This window comes from Bos indicus, chromosome 24 (assembly GCF_029378745.1).
Source record: "Bos indicus isolate NIAB-ARS_2022 breed Sahiwal x Tharparkar chromosome 24, NIAB-ARS_B.indTharparkar_mat_pri_1.0, whole genome shotgun sequence".
NCBI lineage: Eukaryota > Metazoa > Chordata > Mammalia > Artiodactyla > Bovidae > Bos > Bos indicus.
In genome coordinates, this window is record NC_091783.1 from 37,233,041 (window position 1) to 37,251,010 (window position 17,970).

General features: G+C 38.3%; 1 protein-coding gene across 1 annotated transcript in view; it reads left to right on the top strand.

The window, feature by feature from the left end:
• Nucleotides 1-16,016, top strand: part of NDC80 (NDC80 kinetochore complex component) — a 35,718-nt gene extending 19,702 nt beyond the window's left edge. Inside the window, exons 13-17 of the mRNA XM_070778862.1 lie at nucleotides 2,097-2,186; nucleotides 9,622-9,714; nucleotides 10,225-10,355; nucleotides 11,137-11,239; nucleotides 13,446-16,016. Of these exons, the coding sequence (XP_070634963.1) occupies nucleotides 2,097-2,186; nucleotides 9,622-9,714; nucleotides 10,225-10,355; nucleotides 11,137-11,239; nucleotides 13,446-13,583 (555 nt within the window). The 3' untranslated portion in view covers nucleotides 13,584-16,016. The remainder of the gene's footprint in view (nucleotides 1-2,096; nucleotides 2,187-9,621; nucleotides 9,715-10,224; nucleotides 10,356-11,136; nucleotides 11,240-13,445) is intronic.
• The last annotated feature ends 1,954 nt before the right edge of the window (nucleotides 16,017-17,970 follow it).

A 17,970-nucleotide genomic window follows, 5' to 3' on the forward strand; every position in this document is an offset into this window, starting at 1 on the left:
AAAGATTTTATTATATATAAAATAGATGCAAAGATTAAGACAAAAATGAGACCTGATGCTTGCTCTCAAGTTGCTACTACTCATCTCAAGGGAGAAAGACAAAATAAATACTTTATACATGCTTTATTAGAAGTCTTTACACGATATACTAACAAGATCAGTTCTTCTCAACTGAGAGAAGTCTCTACAGCAAAGGTGAACCTGGAATGAAATCTTCAAAGATGAGATATTTATGGGGTGATCTGTGGAAAGGTTTTCAGGCACAAGGACACACAGGAAGGCATGAAGTATAACAGAGCATTAAGTACCACCAGCGGCCAATAATGAGAGTACTGTACATAATTTTCAGATATGGCCAAGGATGTAATTTGAGGAAGAAAAATTTTAAGTGCCCCCCAAACAATGTTAATTTTCAAAATAGTTTTTAATATAAGAATGTCAATTAAAGTCTAAAACCATGTGTTTTTTTCTCTTAAGAATCATTCTTTCGTTCCGTGAATTATTTATTGAGTATCAACTACATTCCATACCAGCTAGATGCTGAGATAAAATACCCAGAAAGAGGAATTCCCTGGTGGTCCAGTGGTTAGGATTCAGCCAGGTCCAGGTTAAATCTCAGGTTGGGGAACTAAAATCTCTCGAGCTGCACAGCACACCAAAAACACACACACACACACATGTAAAGATACAGTCCCTACGTTCCATGTTGCAGTTTATTGGCAGACAGATTTTGATTAAATCTAAGCTTATTTTCAATAGAAAAAAAATGCATCCAATAAACAGTTAATCTTTTACTCTTGTTTCTCAAGCAGCTGCTTGGTAGGTAGGCAGATAGAGTTTACTCACCTGTGTTTTGAGTAGTTTGGTGTATCAGTGCAAGAAAACAATTTCTGGATCAAATTACTGTAGAAAAGATTACCCAATGCAAAAAGAATGCATATTCTCAGAAAAGAAGAATCTTTTCTTTGCCCCCTGGAAATAGTTTTACATAATAATAGGACAATAAAAATAGCGTCAAGAAGATGCAGCCCCCACTGTCTACCAATAAGTAGTATTTGGAGAAAGGTTCTTAAAGAGATTAAAGAGGCAACTGCATCCTTCAAAAAAGAACTGCCAAAATTTAAAACTCAGCGAAGATTTCAGAAGACCTACTGAAAACATAGTAGGGTTTTGAAAACATGTAGGGTTTTGAAAACATGTAGAGTTTTCTTTTGGAGCGATGAAATTGTTACAGAATGAGAATACCTTGTGAATGTACTAAATGCCATGGAGTTGTATACTTTTTTTAAAAGAGTTGTGGGTGAGAGAACACCTCCCTCCTGCCTCCCAGTTTTGGCAAGCCAACTTGAGCAATCACCAGCTGGAAAACCAAGGCCACTGAGAAGTCCTGGGACATCTGACAAAGGCAGGCATAAGCTAAGCTTTCTTACCTTGTCAGCCTCCTAGACCTCAGACTGAAAAAGCCGGTGGAAGGGGAAGTGGTGAGAGCCCCTTTTCTCTCACTCTTATGTTAAGTCCTGCCACAGGAACTCAGGAAAAGTAGAGAGGGAAATTGCCCTCTCCCTGACAGGGTCCAGATCTTCCTTGTTCCTTCTGCAGCCTCAGTCCTACTTTGCGCGGCTTCTACATCCCAGTCCTTGTTGGATAGACAATCGTCATGTTTCAAGTCTTCTGCTATTAACAACAGAGTTAGAATGAGGAGCAAAAAAAATGAAGAGGACATATAAGGCTAAAGAATTGGAAAGGATTAAGGGGAAAACGATGCATGGAGAGAACAGAGCATAAAAATAAAACCTACATATAATTTGTTTTCAAGAAAGATAACATTAAATTACATGTACTTAAAGAATGTTTAAGTAATAGCAGTGAATTTCCAGAATAGAGAAGCCAGTCTAGAATTTTGCAAGTATTCAAAACCAAAAGCAAGTTACATTCTATAGTTATGGAAATTCCAGTAAAATTAGTTTTATTTTCTTATTGATGGTGTATTAACTTAGATTTAAAACACCGTGGCTTCACTTTTCTCCAAAAGATTCCTCATGAGAGAACTTGTGGAATTATATCATATGTAACTGACATTCCTATGTGTTTTATAGGCACCACTCAAGGAACTGTTGAACCAAACTGAAGAAGAAATTAATAAAGCTCTAAATAAAAAGATGGGTTTAGAGGATACTTTAGAACAAGTAAGTAATGAAACAGTTGTTATACATATAATGTTTTGTGGTTTCCAATTGCTAAGGAATGGATTTTTAATAAAATACGAAAAATGAGTTATACCCTTGACCTAGAAACACTTGAAGTAACTTTTTAAGTAACTTAAACATTCTAAGCTTCACATATCATTAATGATGAAGTGATATGAAACTGAGTAAATCTCCCTTTTTTTCTAATGGCAAATCACCTCTTATAACTTGAGGTGATTTAGTAATATTCGTTTTTTTAGTAAAAGGAAATTGAAATAACTACCTTAGAAGTGAGTATATATCATTTGCAGTTAGAAGCTAACTAGCTATGATTGATAAGAGACTTCCGTTTACCAGATTCTTCATTCAGGACCATGGAATTCAGGGAGATTCAATTTTAAATGCCTATAAAATTCTTTTTCTGAAAGTAGGTTCAGAAAATTCCTGCTTCTGAGATACTTGAAACATACAATCACCAATATAGCTGAGAAAGAAGACTATTGTATTCGATAACCTTTAGGGTAGGGTAAACATTGTTATAATTGATTAAGAAAAGTTAAAAACTCCTCAAATACAAACAAAAGGTATTATTTACATGGCGTGGACTGTAGCCCACCAGGCTTCTCTGCCTAAGGGGATTCTCCAGGCAAAAATACTAGAGTGAGTTGCCATGCCCTCCAGCAGGGGATCTTCCCAACCCAGGGATCTAATCTAGGTCTCCCACACTTGCAGGCGGATTCTTTACCATCTGAGTCACCAGGGAAGCCTATTTGTTTATATAACACCAAACAATTAAAGCAACCGCCTAGCTAATTCAACTCTTTGAAAACTATGTTCTGGCTAACAGATTTTAAGATATAAAAGAAATCCTATCTTTTTTGAGAATAGAAGCCTGTTAACTTTTCCTCATCTGAAAATAAAATCTATGCATTTCACAAATAACTTTAAAAGTAACGCACACTTTTTTTATATTAACAAATTTTCATCAATACTTACTTTGTATTAGAATTTTTCACACCTCCCACACATAGAAAACGTTGTTAGATAAGTGAAGAGTTTCATGATACTATTGTTATTGTAATTTAGGGCTTCTACAAATGTGTGGGTTTTGTGACTATCATGGGGAAAAGATAAGAATTAGGACTGCTTTAACGGGTGTGCCCCAGTGGTGATGGTTATTTGAGATGAAGTGTTTAGCCCACTTCAGTACAGTTTCTCTCTGGTTGGAGTGGGCAGTAAGCCTGAAGGCTCAAAAAAGTATGAATTTCAAGCAGTAGGAGCCTCTTGACTGAAATCTGTTTCAGACTACTTGAAACTTTTTAAAGGCTATAGGCAGGAAAAATTGGGCAGGGTAGGGACGCAATTATGAAATGCCTACTATAGTTTAGGCACCATGTTAATGTCCCAAAGATCAATATAACCAAAGCTTATATGAAATACAAAGTCCCATTCAGAGAAGACTAACATATGCTATTATGCTAATCAGATTTGCTTTTTGTTTTTGTTTTTTTCTGCAAGACTCCTTTGGTCATAGAATAAAGTGACTGAGAGGGAAGGCAACTGAAATTAAGAGGTTAAGCTGTAGTACTCAAGTAGGAAATTATGGACATAAAGGGAGGAAACGAAGAAAGGGGACAGGTTGAAGAAATGTTGAGGCAGGACCCAAGCATTTTGTGGCTGAATGAATGCTAGGAGAGAAAGGAGGAGCAACAGTGACTTCTGTTTTTCTAGGGTGGGCAGCGTAAATTAGGAAGAAAACGAGGCTGGGAGTGGCCAGGGCAGTGCAGGAGATGTTGAGCTCGCTTTCCATGAGAGACAACGAAAAGGAAGCTGAAGCAATAGATTGAAAATATAAAAAGGATACTGGGTCTGAAGCCAGGGATGTGGGTGACATTTCTTAGAATGTGTAGAAGAAAGTAGCAAAAGATTGGCAAAGGAAGGAAGTAGACGGAATAGTTGGAGAATAATCAGAAGGAGGAGGATACACTGTAAAAGTCAAGTAAAGAAGAAAGAGTGACCCTAACTAAACTCACTGTGGTAAAGAATTCACAGCGTATAGAAGGAAGTGAGAAGGGGCTTCCGTGGTGGCTCAGACAGCAAAGAATCTGCCTGCAATGCAGAAGACCCAGGTTCAAGCCCTGGGTCAGGAAGATCCCCTGGAGAAGGGAACCCACTCCAGTATCCTTGCCTGGAGAATTCCATGGACCAAAGAGTTCACAATATATACATAATCATCTTGCTGTACATCTTAAACCCATGCAATGTTTTTTTTTTTAATTGAAGGATAATTCCTTTATAGTATTGCCTTGGTTTCTACCAAACATTAACGTGAAACAGCCATAGGTCTACCCATGTAAACCCATGCAACATTATAGGTCAATTATATCTCGATAAAACTAGAAAAAAAGGGAGTGATCAGTGATGTCGTATGCTTGAGAGACTAAAACCTGAAACTGTTTTTAACTTTTATAGCCGATTAACAATGCGATAGTTTCAGGTGAACAGCAAAGGGACTGAGCCATACATATACATGTATCCATTCTTCCCCCAAAACTCCCCTCCCATCCAGTCTGCCACATAACATTGAGCAGAGTTTCCTGTGCTGTACAGTAGGTCCTTGTCGGTTTCTATTTTAAGTATAACAGTGTGTACATGCCCATCCCAAACTCCCTAACTATCCCTTCCCTCCATCAACCTTAAGGTTCCCTCAGCAACCTTAAGTTCATTTCTAAGTTTGTGAGTCTGTTTCTATTTTGTAAGTTCATTTGTATCATTTCTTTTCAGATTCCACATTTAAGAGATGTCGTACAATATTTCTCCTCCTGTCTGACTTCGCTCAGTATGACAGTCTCTAGGTCCATCCTTACTGCTGCAGATGGCATTATTTCATTTTCTTTAATGGCTGAGTGATATCCATGGTGTGTGTGTGTGTAGATATACATATGTATATCTTAATGTACATTTTCTTAATCCATTCCTGTGTCTATGGACATTTAGTTTGCTTCCACGTCTTGGCTATTGTAAATAGTGCTGCAATGAACATTAGGGTGCTAAAACTATTTTTTGATTTGACAAGTAGTTTAACCAAGTTAAGATGGCCTAAGATAAAATAGCAGTTTGAAATAGTAAAGGTTAAACAGTAGCAAAACTAATCAATCTGATAAGTACTTTAAAATAATCCCCAAAACCGTTCAAGAAAAAATGAGAAATGGATAAACTATAAATATGTAGGGAATTTACTTAATTTATGAAGTAATACAAAAATCTATCTTTAAGAAATTTTGCTTATAAGACTAGTTTAACCCTCATACCACAAAGATACCACAAACGAAGAAAAACCAATCACACTTATGGGTATAAGTATAAAGTTTAAATAATAGCAATTAAAATTTGTTTAGCAAGTATTTTTCTTAAGAGTCTGCTATATATACCTGTACTATAATCAGTGTTGGTGATATAATATCTTTCTTTGTGAATTCTTATTTGTTTGGAAAGGTGAGTGTAAAAACAATTATAACAAATTCATAAGATTTTTGGAGTATAAATACAGCATGTTGTGGATTCTCCATACACCTACCTAAGATAAGCATAGGTTCTTTCTGAAGGAGGTGGTAGATGAGCTGAGTTGTGAATAGCAAGTAGGAGTTGGCCAGTGGATACACAAAAGGATACAAACACAGACACACATGCCTGCCTCTGAAGGCCCGGACACCAAAGACCAGGATGTATTAAAGAATTACCTTGAGTCTAAGTAGGATAGGGAAGAAGCCTGGGAAAACAAAAACCTAATTCTGAAGAGACTTACTTGTTCTTACTTACTGGTAGAATTTTTATTCTGTAGGCAGCAGGTACCACTGAAGGTTTTTTAAGTAAGGGAATAAAACCTGTGTATCTTAGTAAGCTTACAGTGTTGACATTCTGAAGAATACTTTAGGAGGTACGTGTGACTGGAGACATACAATTAAGAGACCTAACAGTATCCTAAGCTGTAAATGGTAAGGAGGCAAACCAACGCTATTGCAGTGAGGATGGAGAACAGAGATTTAAAGGTTAAAACAGGGAATTCCCTGGTGATCCAGTGGTTAGGACTCTAAGCTGTCACTGCTGAGGGCCCAGGTTCGATCTCTGGTCGGGAAGCTAAAAATCCTGCAAGCTATGCAGCACTGCCAAAAAAAAAAAAGATTCGAGCAACATTAGTCATCCACTTAGAAGTGAAGGTTAAGGAAGAGAGTGAGATTAAGAATGTCCAGGAGTCCAGCTTTGGTATACAATATTAAAGAAAAGTTACTTAGGACACTTGTTAGCAGTGGTAAGTTAGACTCTGTTCAAGAGGGGCTATTACAGTGGAGTTTGGTAGTAGGTGAGAGAGATGGGGCTTATCCCAAAGGCAACAAAGAAAAGTGGGAATTTATAGCTAAGGAGCAGGGTGGGGATCAGCAGCTGGAAATATCAGAGTTGGGGTATTCTGTCTAAGCACCATCCTAATCGGTTTCTTTCTGAAGGCCGGCCAAGGTGAAAAGTCATCACCTGGAGTGTGGCACAGGATGAGGAACCTGATCAGATATTCAGGATGGGAGATTCTGGTTTAAGTGACTTGGCAGGATTCTTGCTTAAAATTGGATAACACAGAGACAAACATGAAAGCCCAAGTCAATCTAATTGAGAAGAGTTCAGAAGATCCTAAGTAGTTTGGTCAAAAAGAGATTCTTTGTCAGTGACAATGTTCTATAACCTTGATGAAAAATACAAAGAAGGTTGTAGAACAGAATTTCAGCCTGGGATATGCCGTTGCAGGTCTCTGGGACATCAAAGTAGAGAATGTCCAGTAGGCAGTTGAAGTTTGGAAATAATAAAGATACAGGTAGGTATTTTTAGCTTGCATGTAATTAACAGCCAGGAGATCCCCCAGGTATGAGAATGAGCGAGAGCTCTCCCAAGTGAGCAAATGAGAATACAGCCAGAGAGATTACTAGGAGAACGTCCAAAGTACAAGCAGAGAAAGAGAAATCTATTGAATTAGAAGGACCCCCACCCCCACCCCCAAGACTTAAAGAGGAAACAAGGAGTTTCCACGATCTTAGAGACCAAGGAAGAAAGTTTCAATAAGGAGTGGTCAGTAACCACAGGTCTTACTCAGATTAAGTCTGAAAAGCGCACATTGGCTTTAATCATAAAGATGTTCCTCCTGACATTTGCAAAAGCAACATGAACCAGAGGAGCCAGAAAGCATGTTTCTGTGGAGTGTAAATGGTGAAAAGGAAGATACTATAATCCAAATAGGTTATTCTTCATGGGCTGCTACAAATCTATTGCAGATGTTTGAATCCACGGAAAGGTGGTGAAACTGTGGCTGAAAAGTGGTGTGTGGGAAAGATTTTTGGTTTGGTGTGTGGTTTTCTTGTTTTTATAGGAGAGGGTTGTTTGGTTTTGAAGATGAGGGGGAGTTCAACAGGAAAAGGGTGAAGTTTAAAAAAGCAGGAACAAAAGACCTTGATGGATTTGAATGTGGTCCATGAAGAAATACAAAGGCATGCGATCAGAAAAGAGCTGAAGAGGTTATTTCTCTTCATGAGGAAAATGTGTGCCCTGCATCCTTAAACTAACTCGAAGGAAGAAGGAAAGGTCTCATGTTGGTTGGTTGGTTGGTTGGAGGCAAGAAGTGATGGAATTCCAGTCTGGTGGCTTCTATCAATTATAGAAGGAAAATATCATCTGATTAATTGATGATTTCTTTGTGACTTGAGAGCTAAGAAAGAAGGGAGGGAGGAAGGAAGTCAAATATTAGTAGTTAGGAGTTGCTTTGGCGACTTATTTTTAATTCCTCTCCTGTTTATTGCAATGGAATGTGTACTCATAATCAAGAGGAGGGAGAGGAAATGTCTAATTAATTGGTAAAACTGACATGGCAAGAAGCGCTGCTCAGTTAAAAGTAAACACATTTGACCAACCATGAGGGCCTAGTAGAAGTTCTGGTTATTGGAGTGTCGATTTTGGCCTTATTGCAAGTGAATTTAATAAAACAGTTTGTTTGCTTCAGAAGTAGCATCTTTAGATTGGAAGCAAAGTTTATAGCTTCAGTAACTGGTCTTTAAAATGTGAAAGGCGAGTGATGTAGAAAAAGTCCTTGGAGTTCATTTTGAGTTCTGGGCATATGCTAGTTGAATGATCCTGAGTAAACTGCATTCTTTCCAGCCCACTTTTCTCTCTCTTGAATAGGAAAGGAATGTCCCTTTCAAGATCTTTGGATGACTGAATGACAAGTACTGTGTGCAAGGAAAAAAAAAAAGACAGTACCATACTGCAAGTTTCTTAAATAAGTTTAGTCATTTTACCATCCTACCTTTCACCAAATAACAATAGCTTCACTAAATTTTTCCCAAATCATGTGTTTTGTTTTAAATTTATGTATGTGTAGAATAATCCTTTTAAAGAAAGACATCAACTACTTTCTGTTTCCTGTTGCAAATACTATCCTCTTGATCTAGCTGAAAAACATTCTGTATTAATTACCAATATCAACTGGTATCAGCACTTGTCAACAGGAAATGAAAGAAACACTTTTTTTTTTTAAGGAACACTTTTTTTCTTCCCCATTTTGGTTTCAGCAGATCTTAAAGCTCAAACTTGAACAAGATTAAACGTTAACTTGATTACTCTTTGGAAGAATGCATTGACTATAACCAATTAGCAAATATTATCAAATAAAATCAGTTTGAGTAGTTCTCTTTAACATCCCAGAAAGTGAACACACAAATGAAAGCCACATAACTAAAGTAGATAAAAATCTAAATAAAGTTAAGACTTGAAAACGGCAGGGGAAGGAGTGGGTGGGACGAATTTAGAGAGATTCATTGACATAAATACACTACCATGTGTAAAATAGATAGTAGGAAGCGGCTGTAGGGAACTCAGCTCGGGGCTCTGTGATGACCTAGAGGGGTGGGATGGCGTGGGAGGGAAGTGATGTATGTATATGTACAGCTGATTCATGGTGTAGAGCAGACACTAACAACATTGTAAAGCAAATGATGTTCCAATTTTAAAAATAAATAAAACCTATCCATTAAATGGAAGAGAAAAAACCTAGAGAGCAAAACAATTTATATTTAAGGACTCTCACAGCTACAGAAAAATAGAAAAACAGATATTGGTATCTCTATTTTACTGAGAATTAAGCCAAATTTTTTTATTCCTAACTAATGCCCTACTATACCATTCTACATTTAAATATTATATATTTTTTTAAAATGCCACCTTGAAATTAACTTTTCTTGGAAAAAAATTAAATTTGTATGACATGAAAGGTAAAAGGCCACAAGAACTAGAAGAAACAAAATGGTTCAGTTAGTTGGTTGATAATACAAAAGTTTTATAACTTATGAAAAATTTTTTGGTGTATAGTTATGATTTCTCAACCAAAGTTTTATTCCTCAAGTTAAGTACAATGATCACAGAAAGCAGGAGAAGTGTACGAACTCTGAAAGAAGAAGTTCAAAAGCTGGATGATCTTTACCAACAGAAAGTGAAGGTGAGAGTTTTGCCCATTTGTTTAGGTTCTCCAAAGCCATGTTGATGGACTAGGCACCTGTTCCGACATCAAGCTTAAATCTTTGAGCTATATCCTATATCTCGTCTACAGTAATCTTCTTGTCCAAAGTTTATTGTAAGGAGTTATTTCTTTTCTAAAGAACTTTTTTCTGGAATTGCGCTATTTTACCATAGACCATGTTTAATACTCCACTACTACTTTATATTTACATTTGTGATTCAGTATATTTCCTATATACAGGCTTGAAATCACTGCTAAATGAATGCAGTATAGGCCTGTTCGAAAGGTCACATTTACGTTTATAGTATAAAATTTCCAAAAGACCATTTAAAGTCTTACCACGTGTAAAGCAGTAAACAGTCCTGTGAATACAAATGATGATGCAACCTGATTTTTTTGAATGCTTGACATAAATGGTTTTTTTTCATCCCCTTGGAGTATATAGAATGTGAATATTGAAAAAACATAACTGTGCCTTTATCCTGATAGGAAGCTGAGGAAGAGGACAAAAAATGTGCCGATGAGCTGGAGTCCTTGGAGAAACACAAGCACCTGCTGGAGAGCGCAGTTAACGAGGGCCTCAGTGAGGCTGTGAATGAGTTAGACGCTATTCAGCGGGAGTAAGTTCATCTCGCCAAGATCTGTGATGTGTATTTTCTGTTTAATTATTTAACATTTTTATAAAACTAGACCTGGTTTATTCGCTTGGCTTTACATTATAGAGCTGGCCTGGGGAGGAGGAGGGTGAGTAGAACTGAATGAAGTAGAGCAGCTTAAGATACTTCCCCTGGATGGTACATTCTTCTCCCATGACAGCTGTTGTCCCGTTACCTTTCCAGTCAGAAGAGAACTGAATAGTTATAATCCATAGGCTCTATGTTAATTTATATTCAAATACACTCAAAAAACTTAAAAAAAAACTTTCAGTCTGGCACTATAATCCTTAAAATCACATCTCTCTTGTTTCCTTACTTGTAGCCTAGGGATAGGAAAGTCAGGTGAAGGTGTTTGGGGCATATAAGTTTTTGTTTATAATCTGAATCCAAATGCCTAAAAGTAGGACTCCCAATTCCTTCCTTCATCTGTATTTAGTGTCTTGTCCCTGAAAGCATTTACATTTATAATCCTTTTGGAGACTCAGGTAAACAGTATGCTCCCAAGTTTTATCTGTTAAAGCATGAAGGTTTGGTGCTGTTCGGTGCTGTTATTTGCATGGGATCTTTGGAAATGTTTTTATTTCTGTTTGATTGCAAACTGGACCTCTGTGAATTAGACACAGAGTAAGCAGAACATAGACAACCACACCCTGGTTTCATTGAAATACGAAAAGAAGTGAGCTAGCAAAAGCTGACATATTAGGTTTTCTCCTAGACAGTTCAAACAAGAGTCTCTGTCCCACAGATACCAACTAGTCGTGCAGACCACAACTGAAGAGAGACGGAAAGTGGGAAATAACTTGCAGCGTCTTTTAGAGATGGTTGCTATACATGTCGGGTCTGTGGAGGTAAGTGTGTGAAGTCTTTCCTACAATCTAAGAAAGCTTTTTCAAACTCTGATTTATTTCTGTTTTGCTTCTATAGAAATTAAATGATCATTTTTATTTCTCTGGAGAATATGATCTAGTAAAAATTTATCAGAAGAGTCTTACATAGCGGTGTGTGTCTTGTAGTCATCTGTTTTACATAGATTTTTAACTAATGAATAATATACCCATATACTGGTATACGATTCATCGATAAAAGAAGCACTGATGGATGCTACAATGTGAATGAATGTCAAAAACATAATACTCAGTGAAAGATGCAAAAGTGCGCATATTTATGACTCACTAATATAAAATGTCCAGAAAAGGCCTATCCGCAGAGGCCGAAAGTAGATTTATGTTGCCAGGGGCTAGGGTGGGAATAAGGGCAGATGGGCACAAAGATTGTGGTGAAGGTTGTGCAACTTTGTCACTTGATTAAGTTATTCTTCTTCTTCCTTAAGGCATGTTTGTTTTCATTGAGTTATAATATAAATACAAAAAATAGCATAGCCCTTAATAAAAAATAAGTAATCTGTCTTATTTGCATAAGCAATATACAATGATATTTTATTACATCCAACAGTGTATAATGATGTGGCAGGCCATATTCTACACACCAAAAACATTAGTACATACAAGATGTAATAAAGATGAAAGAGCATGTTTTAATGACAAATATTTTTCCTGTTACAAAGCAAGAGTCAACTGAGTCAATCTGAAAATCAAATTGGCTTTATTCAGTGATTCATGTTTTGGGCAGCATCCCATGTGGCAGATAAAAAGGAGCTCCAGAAAAGACAAGGTTTAAAAAGTCAGAGGGTGTGGGACAGAGAAGTCATAAATTTAAACAGGGTAATTCAGGCAAAGTGGCAAGGTCACCTTCCTTTGTGGGACAGAAGTTCTATTTGGCAGATGACCTCACTGGTGCCAACCAGGAAATTCCAGAAGGACCAGTTATGATGACATTGCTGGGGAAGGTTGAAACTGCAGTTAGATTGAGCATTAAGTCCCACCTTAGTGATGTAGGCTTAGCTAAAGTGATTCCATTTTGAGCCTGATGTTTCTTTTTAACATTCCTTCCTGTTAATTTCATGTGTGTAAACACAGAATAAAGTATTTTGGAAACATGAAATTTACCTTATCTCCACCTTTCAAGTAACTTGAAGGTTTAACAATAAAACTATCCCTGCAACCTGCTGAGCAGAGCCTACAAACTAAAATTGCTAAATCTAAAGGTCCTTAGAAATTCACTAGGAGATAAATTTAGGGGGGAGCTCATAATATCACATTAAAAGGTTTTCATTTGTTAGACAACAGAGCATGTGATCTTCTCTCCCCTCTTCTCTTCTGAGTGACATTGAACTTCCGCTCACTTGCTGGCCAGTGCTCTTCTCTGCTTAGTGGTAAAAGCTAAGAAAAGCACCCTGCGATACTGCGTCAGAAAACCTGGGTTCTACCCACGTCTTCCTAGTTCCACCACTCAGTGTCTCCGTAACCTTTCGTGGCTCCTTGTTCAAGAGTTATTGTTCATCTGGACCACAGACCAGAAAATGATTTGAGTGGTTACATTTCTGGAGGTCAGAAATCTAAAATGATCCCTTGGGGCTGCACTCCTTCTAGAAATCACAAGTAGTCCTTGGGTTGTGGTCTCTTCCTCCATCTTCAAAGCCAGTAACCCAGTATCATCTGTCCTCTCTAACCTCTCTTTGTCCTTATGCCTTCCTTCTCTGACTCCCACACAGCTGATTCCTTCTCACAAAGACCCTTAAAATTACGCTGCCCCACCAGGATTGTGCAGAATAATCTTTTCTCAAAATTCTTAACTTGTTCACATCTTCAAAGTTCCTTTGACCATGTTACATAGCATTCATAGGTTCTGGTGATCTATGGACAGCTTTTAGGAGTCACTTCAGCCTACTACACCTGGGAACAAACAAAAATTCATTAACAGTAAAATGGAAAAGTAAATGTTGGTACATTCATTCAATAGAATGTTATATAGAAGTACATGAATAAGCTATAGCTATACAAAAGGAACACAGGAGGGACTGACCAGGTAGATGTAAGAGTATTCAGTTTATTCTTATTCTTACAAACGTTGCAGTCTTATTTATAGACTTCACAATTAAATGCTTTAAAAGAAATCGATGTTTTTACATTAACAATTGCTAAATTTTTCCATTAGAAACACCTTGAGGAGCAGATTGCTAAAAACGATAGAGAGTGTAAAGAATACGCATCTGAAGATCTCTTGGAAAACATCAGAGAGATTGGAGACAAGTACAAGAAGAAAGCTGCTCTAATTCAGGCTCTTGATGAATGAAGATAAAGTATTGATTAAGCAAGAACTTTATTAGCAGTGTAAATTTTGAAACGTCCTTTGTAGGTCTGAAAACTCTTTAGCATATCCTATATCCCTCCTTACAATGAAGTCTCATGACCACATCCTCCCAAGCCCGTGAAGTATTTTTATAGCTTTTCTAAATCTAGTTCATTAACTTAAGATATGTAGAACCTGAAATTATGGTAACTTGTTGGATTGTTATATTTAGATATGAAAGACCAGCTATATTATGTACCTGGAGTTAATAAATTGCCTCAGTGCAGTGTGTTTTTTCCCCTGATTTCTCTGCCTAACTTGACATGGTTAGAAAAATAAGTATTTCGAGTATAAGAATTTTAAAGTATAATTAAACAGGAATCAGCAAACTACATAGGCCAAATCTAATCACACCCATTCATTGATGAGTCATCTGTGACTGCTTTCCCCCTACGAAAGTTTAGGGATTCTCCTGGTAGTCCAGTAGTTGGGACTCTGTGCTTCCAATGCAGGGGGCACAGGTTCAATCCCTGGTTGGGGAACTAGGCTCCTATATGCCACACAGTGTAGCCAAAAAGAAAAAAGAGCAGAATTTATTGTGTGTGACAGATCAGATGGCCTGAAAAGCCAAAAATGTGTACTATCCACCCCTTTACAGAAAGTTTGCCAGCCCCTGGGGTAAACTACACATGTTGACTCTGACTGACTGACTGAAAACCTTTCCTAATCATTCTGGACACATGGTCAGACCCACTCTTTATCCAGAGCTGAGAAACTAAATTTCTGGATCCATGCTGTCTTTACTCTGAATTTTTCAAAGCCGAAGGATGTGGAATGTGAGAATCAGAAGAAACAATCTCGTTTTTTAGAGATGAAAATTTATTCCTAGAGAAGTTCTGACTTACCTCAGGCCATGCCTCTTATTGGCAGAAGCCCCCCTCAACTGGAACCTGTGCTCAATCCTGACCACAGAAGCCCTGAAACATGAATGTTCTGGATGGGGAGGGAGTCACGTTGGAAAGTGAGGTTTTAGGGACTTCCCTAATGGTCCAGTGGTTAAGAATCCGATTTACAGTGCAGGGCATGTGGGTTCGATCCCTGGTTGGGAATCTAAGGTGCCACATACTGTGGGGCAACTAACCCAGCGGCACAACTACTGAAGCCCAAGAGCTCTGGAGCCCGTGCTCCACAAGAGAAGACTCCACACCGCATCTAGAGAAAGCACTCACACTACAACTAAGAACCCACCCACTGCAGTGAAGTGAAGACCCAGAATAATTTTTTTAAGAAGAAGCTTCTTCGACAGGTCTAAATTGTTGGGAATCTCCTTGAAGTGGCATCCGCCTCCAGTTGAACTTTCTATTCTTTGTATTCCAACTCTAATGCAAATCAGAGTGAAAAGCATGATATAATGAAGCATAAGCAGTATATAGAATGAGGCTCAGCAGGTAAAGAATCCGCCTGCAACGCAGGAGACACAAGTTCGATTCCGGGTCAGGAAGATCCCCCAGAGGAAGAAATGGCAACCCACTCCAGTATCATTGCCTAGGAAATCCCATGGACAGAGGGAGCCTGGTGCGCCATAGTCCATGGGGTTGTAAAGAGTTGAACACCATTTAGCAATTAAACACACACATGTACAGAATGGAATGTCTTTTAGGAAGGGCAGGGAGGGGGCATTCAGCCTGGAGTGTCCATTCAAAGACAAGTCATCACTGGGAGATAATTAATAGGTATGGCAAGATTAATGGTTACCAATGTATTCAAGAATCTTGACTCTGACATCTAATAGAACCTTATTCAATGGTGGAAATGTTCTGTCTACACTAACCAGTGTGGTACCAGCCATATGAATCTACTGTGTACTCGGATGATATATATATATATATATGACAAAATGCATACTCAGGGCTGTGCCACTCAGAACATAGTATGGAAACAGCATCAGCATCACTGGGGAGCTCATTAAAAATGCAGACTGTTGGCCCCAGCCCAAACCTACTAAATCAGAATCTGCACTTTTTGCTGTGTATTGACACAGACTTAAACTTTTCCTAAGTTCTGGCGTATATATATATATATATATATATATATGTATCCTTCCATAAAATCATCCTCACAAGCTAATGAATATATCCATCACTGCTTAAGTTCCCTTGTGGCCCTTTGCAGTCCTTCGTCTTGCCCCTGCCTGACACCCCTCCCCAGGCAAACACTGATCTGCTTTCTGTTACTTTAGTTTGCATTTTCTATAAACAATCATTTTTGTTTCATAAAGCTGAGAGGTCCATGTTGCGATAGTTCATACCTTTTCATTGATGAGTAGTGTTCCATTGTATTTATTGAGTTTGTTTATTCATTTACCTGTTGATGGACATTTGGATTGTTTATAGTTTGGGCTATTTTATAAATAAAGTCATTATGAGCTTTCATGTACAGATGTTTATGTGCATATCCTTTCATTTCGCTTGGGTAAACACATAAGAGTAGAATGGCTAGTTCATATGTGGCAGAAAATGTTTCCTAACGTGGTTCCTACCTGCAGTGTATGAGCTGCTTACGTCCTTACTCACAGTTGTATGGTTTTAATTCAGCCATCCTAAGGGTATGTGGTTCTATCTACTATGATATTAATTTGCAGTTTCCTAATGAGCAAAGGTGTTAAATATCTTTTCATATGTGTTTTTTATCAACCATATATGTTATGTATATGTATTCTCCCAGCCTGTGATTTGCCTTCTCATTTTCTTAATGTGCTTAGTCACTCAGTTGTGTCCAACTCTTTTCGACCCCGTTTGTAGCATGCCAGGCTCCTCTGTCCATGGGTATTCTCCGGGCAAGATTACTGCCCTCCTTCAGGGGATCTTCCCAACCCAGGGATTGAACCCAGGTTTCCCCACATTGCAGGTGGATTCTTTACTATCTGAGTCACCAGGGAAGCCCTATTTTCTTAATGTGCCTTTTTTTTAAGTTCCCAATCTAGTCTCATATTTATACTTTTTGGGGGGAGCTATGCTTCATTGCTCAATGGCAACCCACTCCAGTACTCTTGCTTGGAAAATCCCATGGGCGGAGGTTGCAGTCCATGGGATCGCTAACAGTCGGACACGACTGAGTGACTTCACTTTAACTTTCACTTCACTTTCACTCCCATACATTGGAGAAGGAAATGGCAACCCACTCCAGTGTTCTTGCCTGGAGAATCCCAGGGACGGGGGAGCCTGGTGGGCTGCCGTCTCGGGTCGCACAGAGTCGGACACGACTGAATCGACTTAGCAGTAGCAGCAGCAGCATGCTTCATTGCTGCTTGGGCTTTTCTCTACTTACGGCAAATGGGGTCTAGTTTCTAGTTGCAGCTGTGGTAGGCTTCTCATTACGGTGGCTTCTCTTGTTGCAAACCCGGGTTCTGGGGCAGACAGACTTCAGTAGTTGCTGTGTAGGGCTCAGTAGTTGTGGCTCCCAGGTTCTAGAGCACAGGCTCAATAGCTGTGGCACACAGGCTTAGTTGCTCTGCAGTATGTGGGATATTCCCAGACCAGAAATTGAACCCGTGTCTCCTACATTGGCAGGCAGATTCTTCACTACTGAGCCACCAGGGAAACCCTTACTAGTGTCTTTTGAAGAATAAAAGTTTTAAATTTTGATGAGGTCAAATTTATTGCTTTATATAAACTACTTTCTGCATATCATGTAGTAAGATTTAACGAATCTTTGCCAAGCCCAAGAAATCTTTGCCAATACCACTGTGATTTATACCTATGTTTTTTCTAGAAGTTTTATACTTTTGACTACTAAGCCAAAATCTGAATTCAAGTGTGCATTTTTAAAAGGCCACTAAGTTGTTCATATGTACATTAAAATTTTAGGAGCACTGCTTTTTTTAAAAGAGAAACTCACCACTAGTTAAATATTATCCATAATGTCATACTATTTAATAGCAACTCTAGGAATGACAATAAAATTGCACTAAGTATAATCAAAATGATAACCTCAGCACAACTTGGAACATGCTCAGGAGGCAGAAATGATCCCTGTACTTTCAGTTTACACACTTTTACCTCACTCTACACACTTTCTTCTGAATTCCTAAGGACACACTTATCTCCAGAACTAACATCATTACAGTAAAACAGATATTGTTCCAGTTACAAGTTCCAAGAATCCTGGAGTCAGAAAAGGCTTTAGATATGCAGTTCAACCTTCTAGTCAATGAGGAACACCCCCCATAGCATTTCTGTAGATGGTTACCTGGCCATCGTCTGATTAGTGTGGTGATAGGACTGCTTCCAAGTGGTTCACTCCTTTGAAGCATTTAATGACAGCATCACTGCTTGTCATAACGTTCTATCTCATATTGGGCTGAAATCTGCCTTTGTGTAACTTCCTCCAG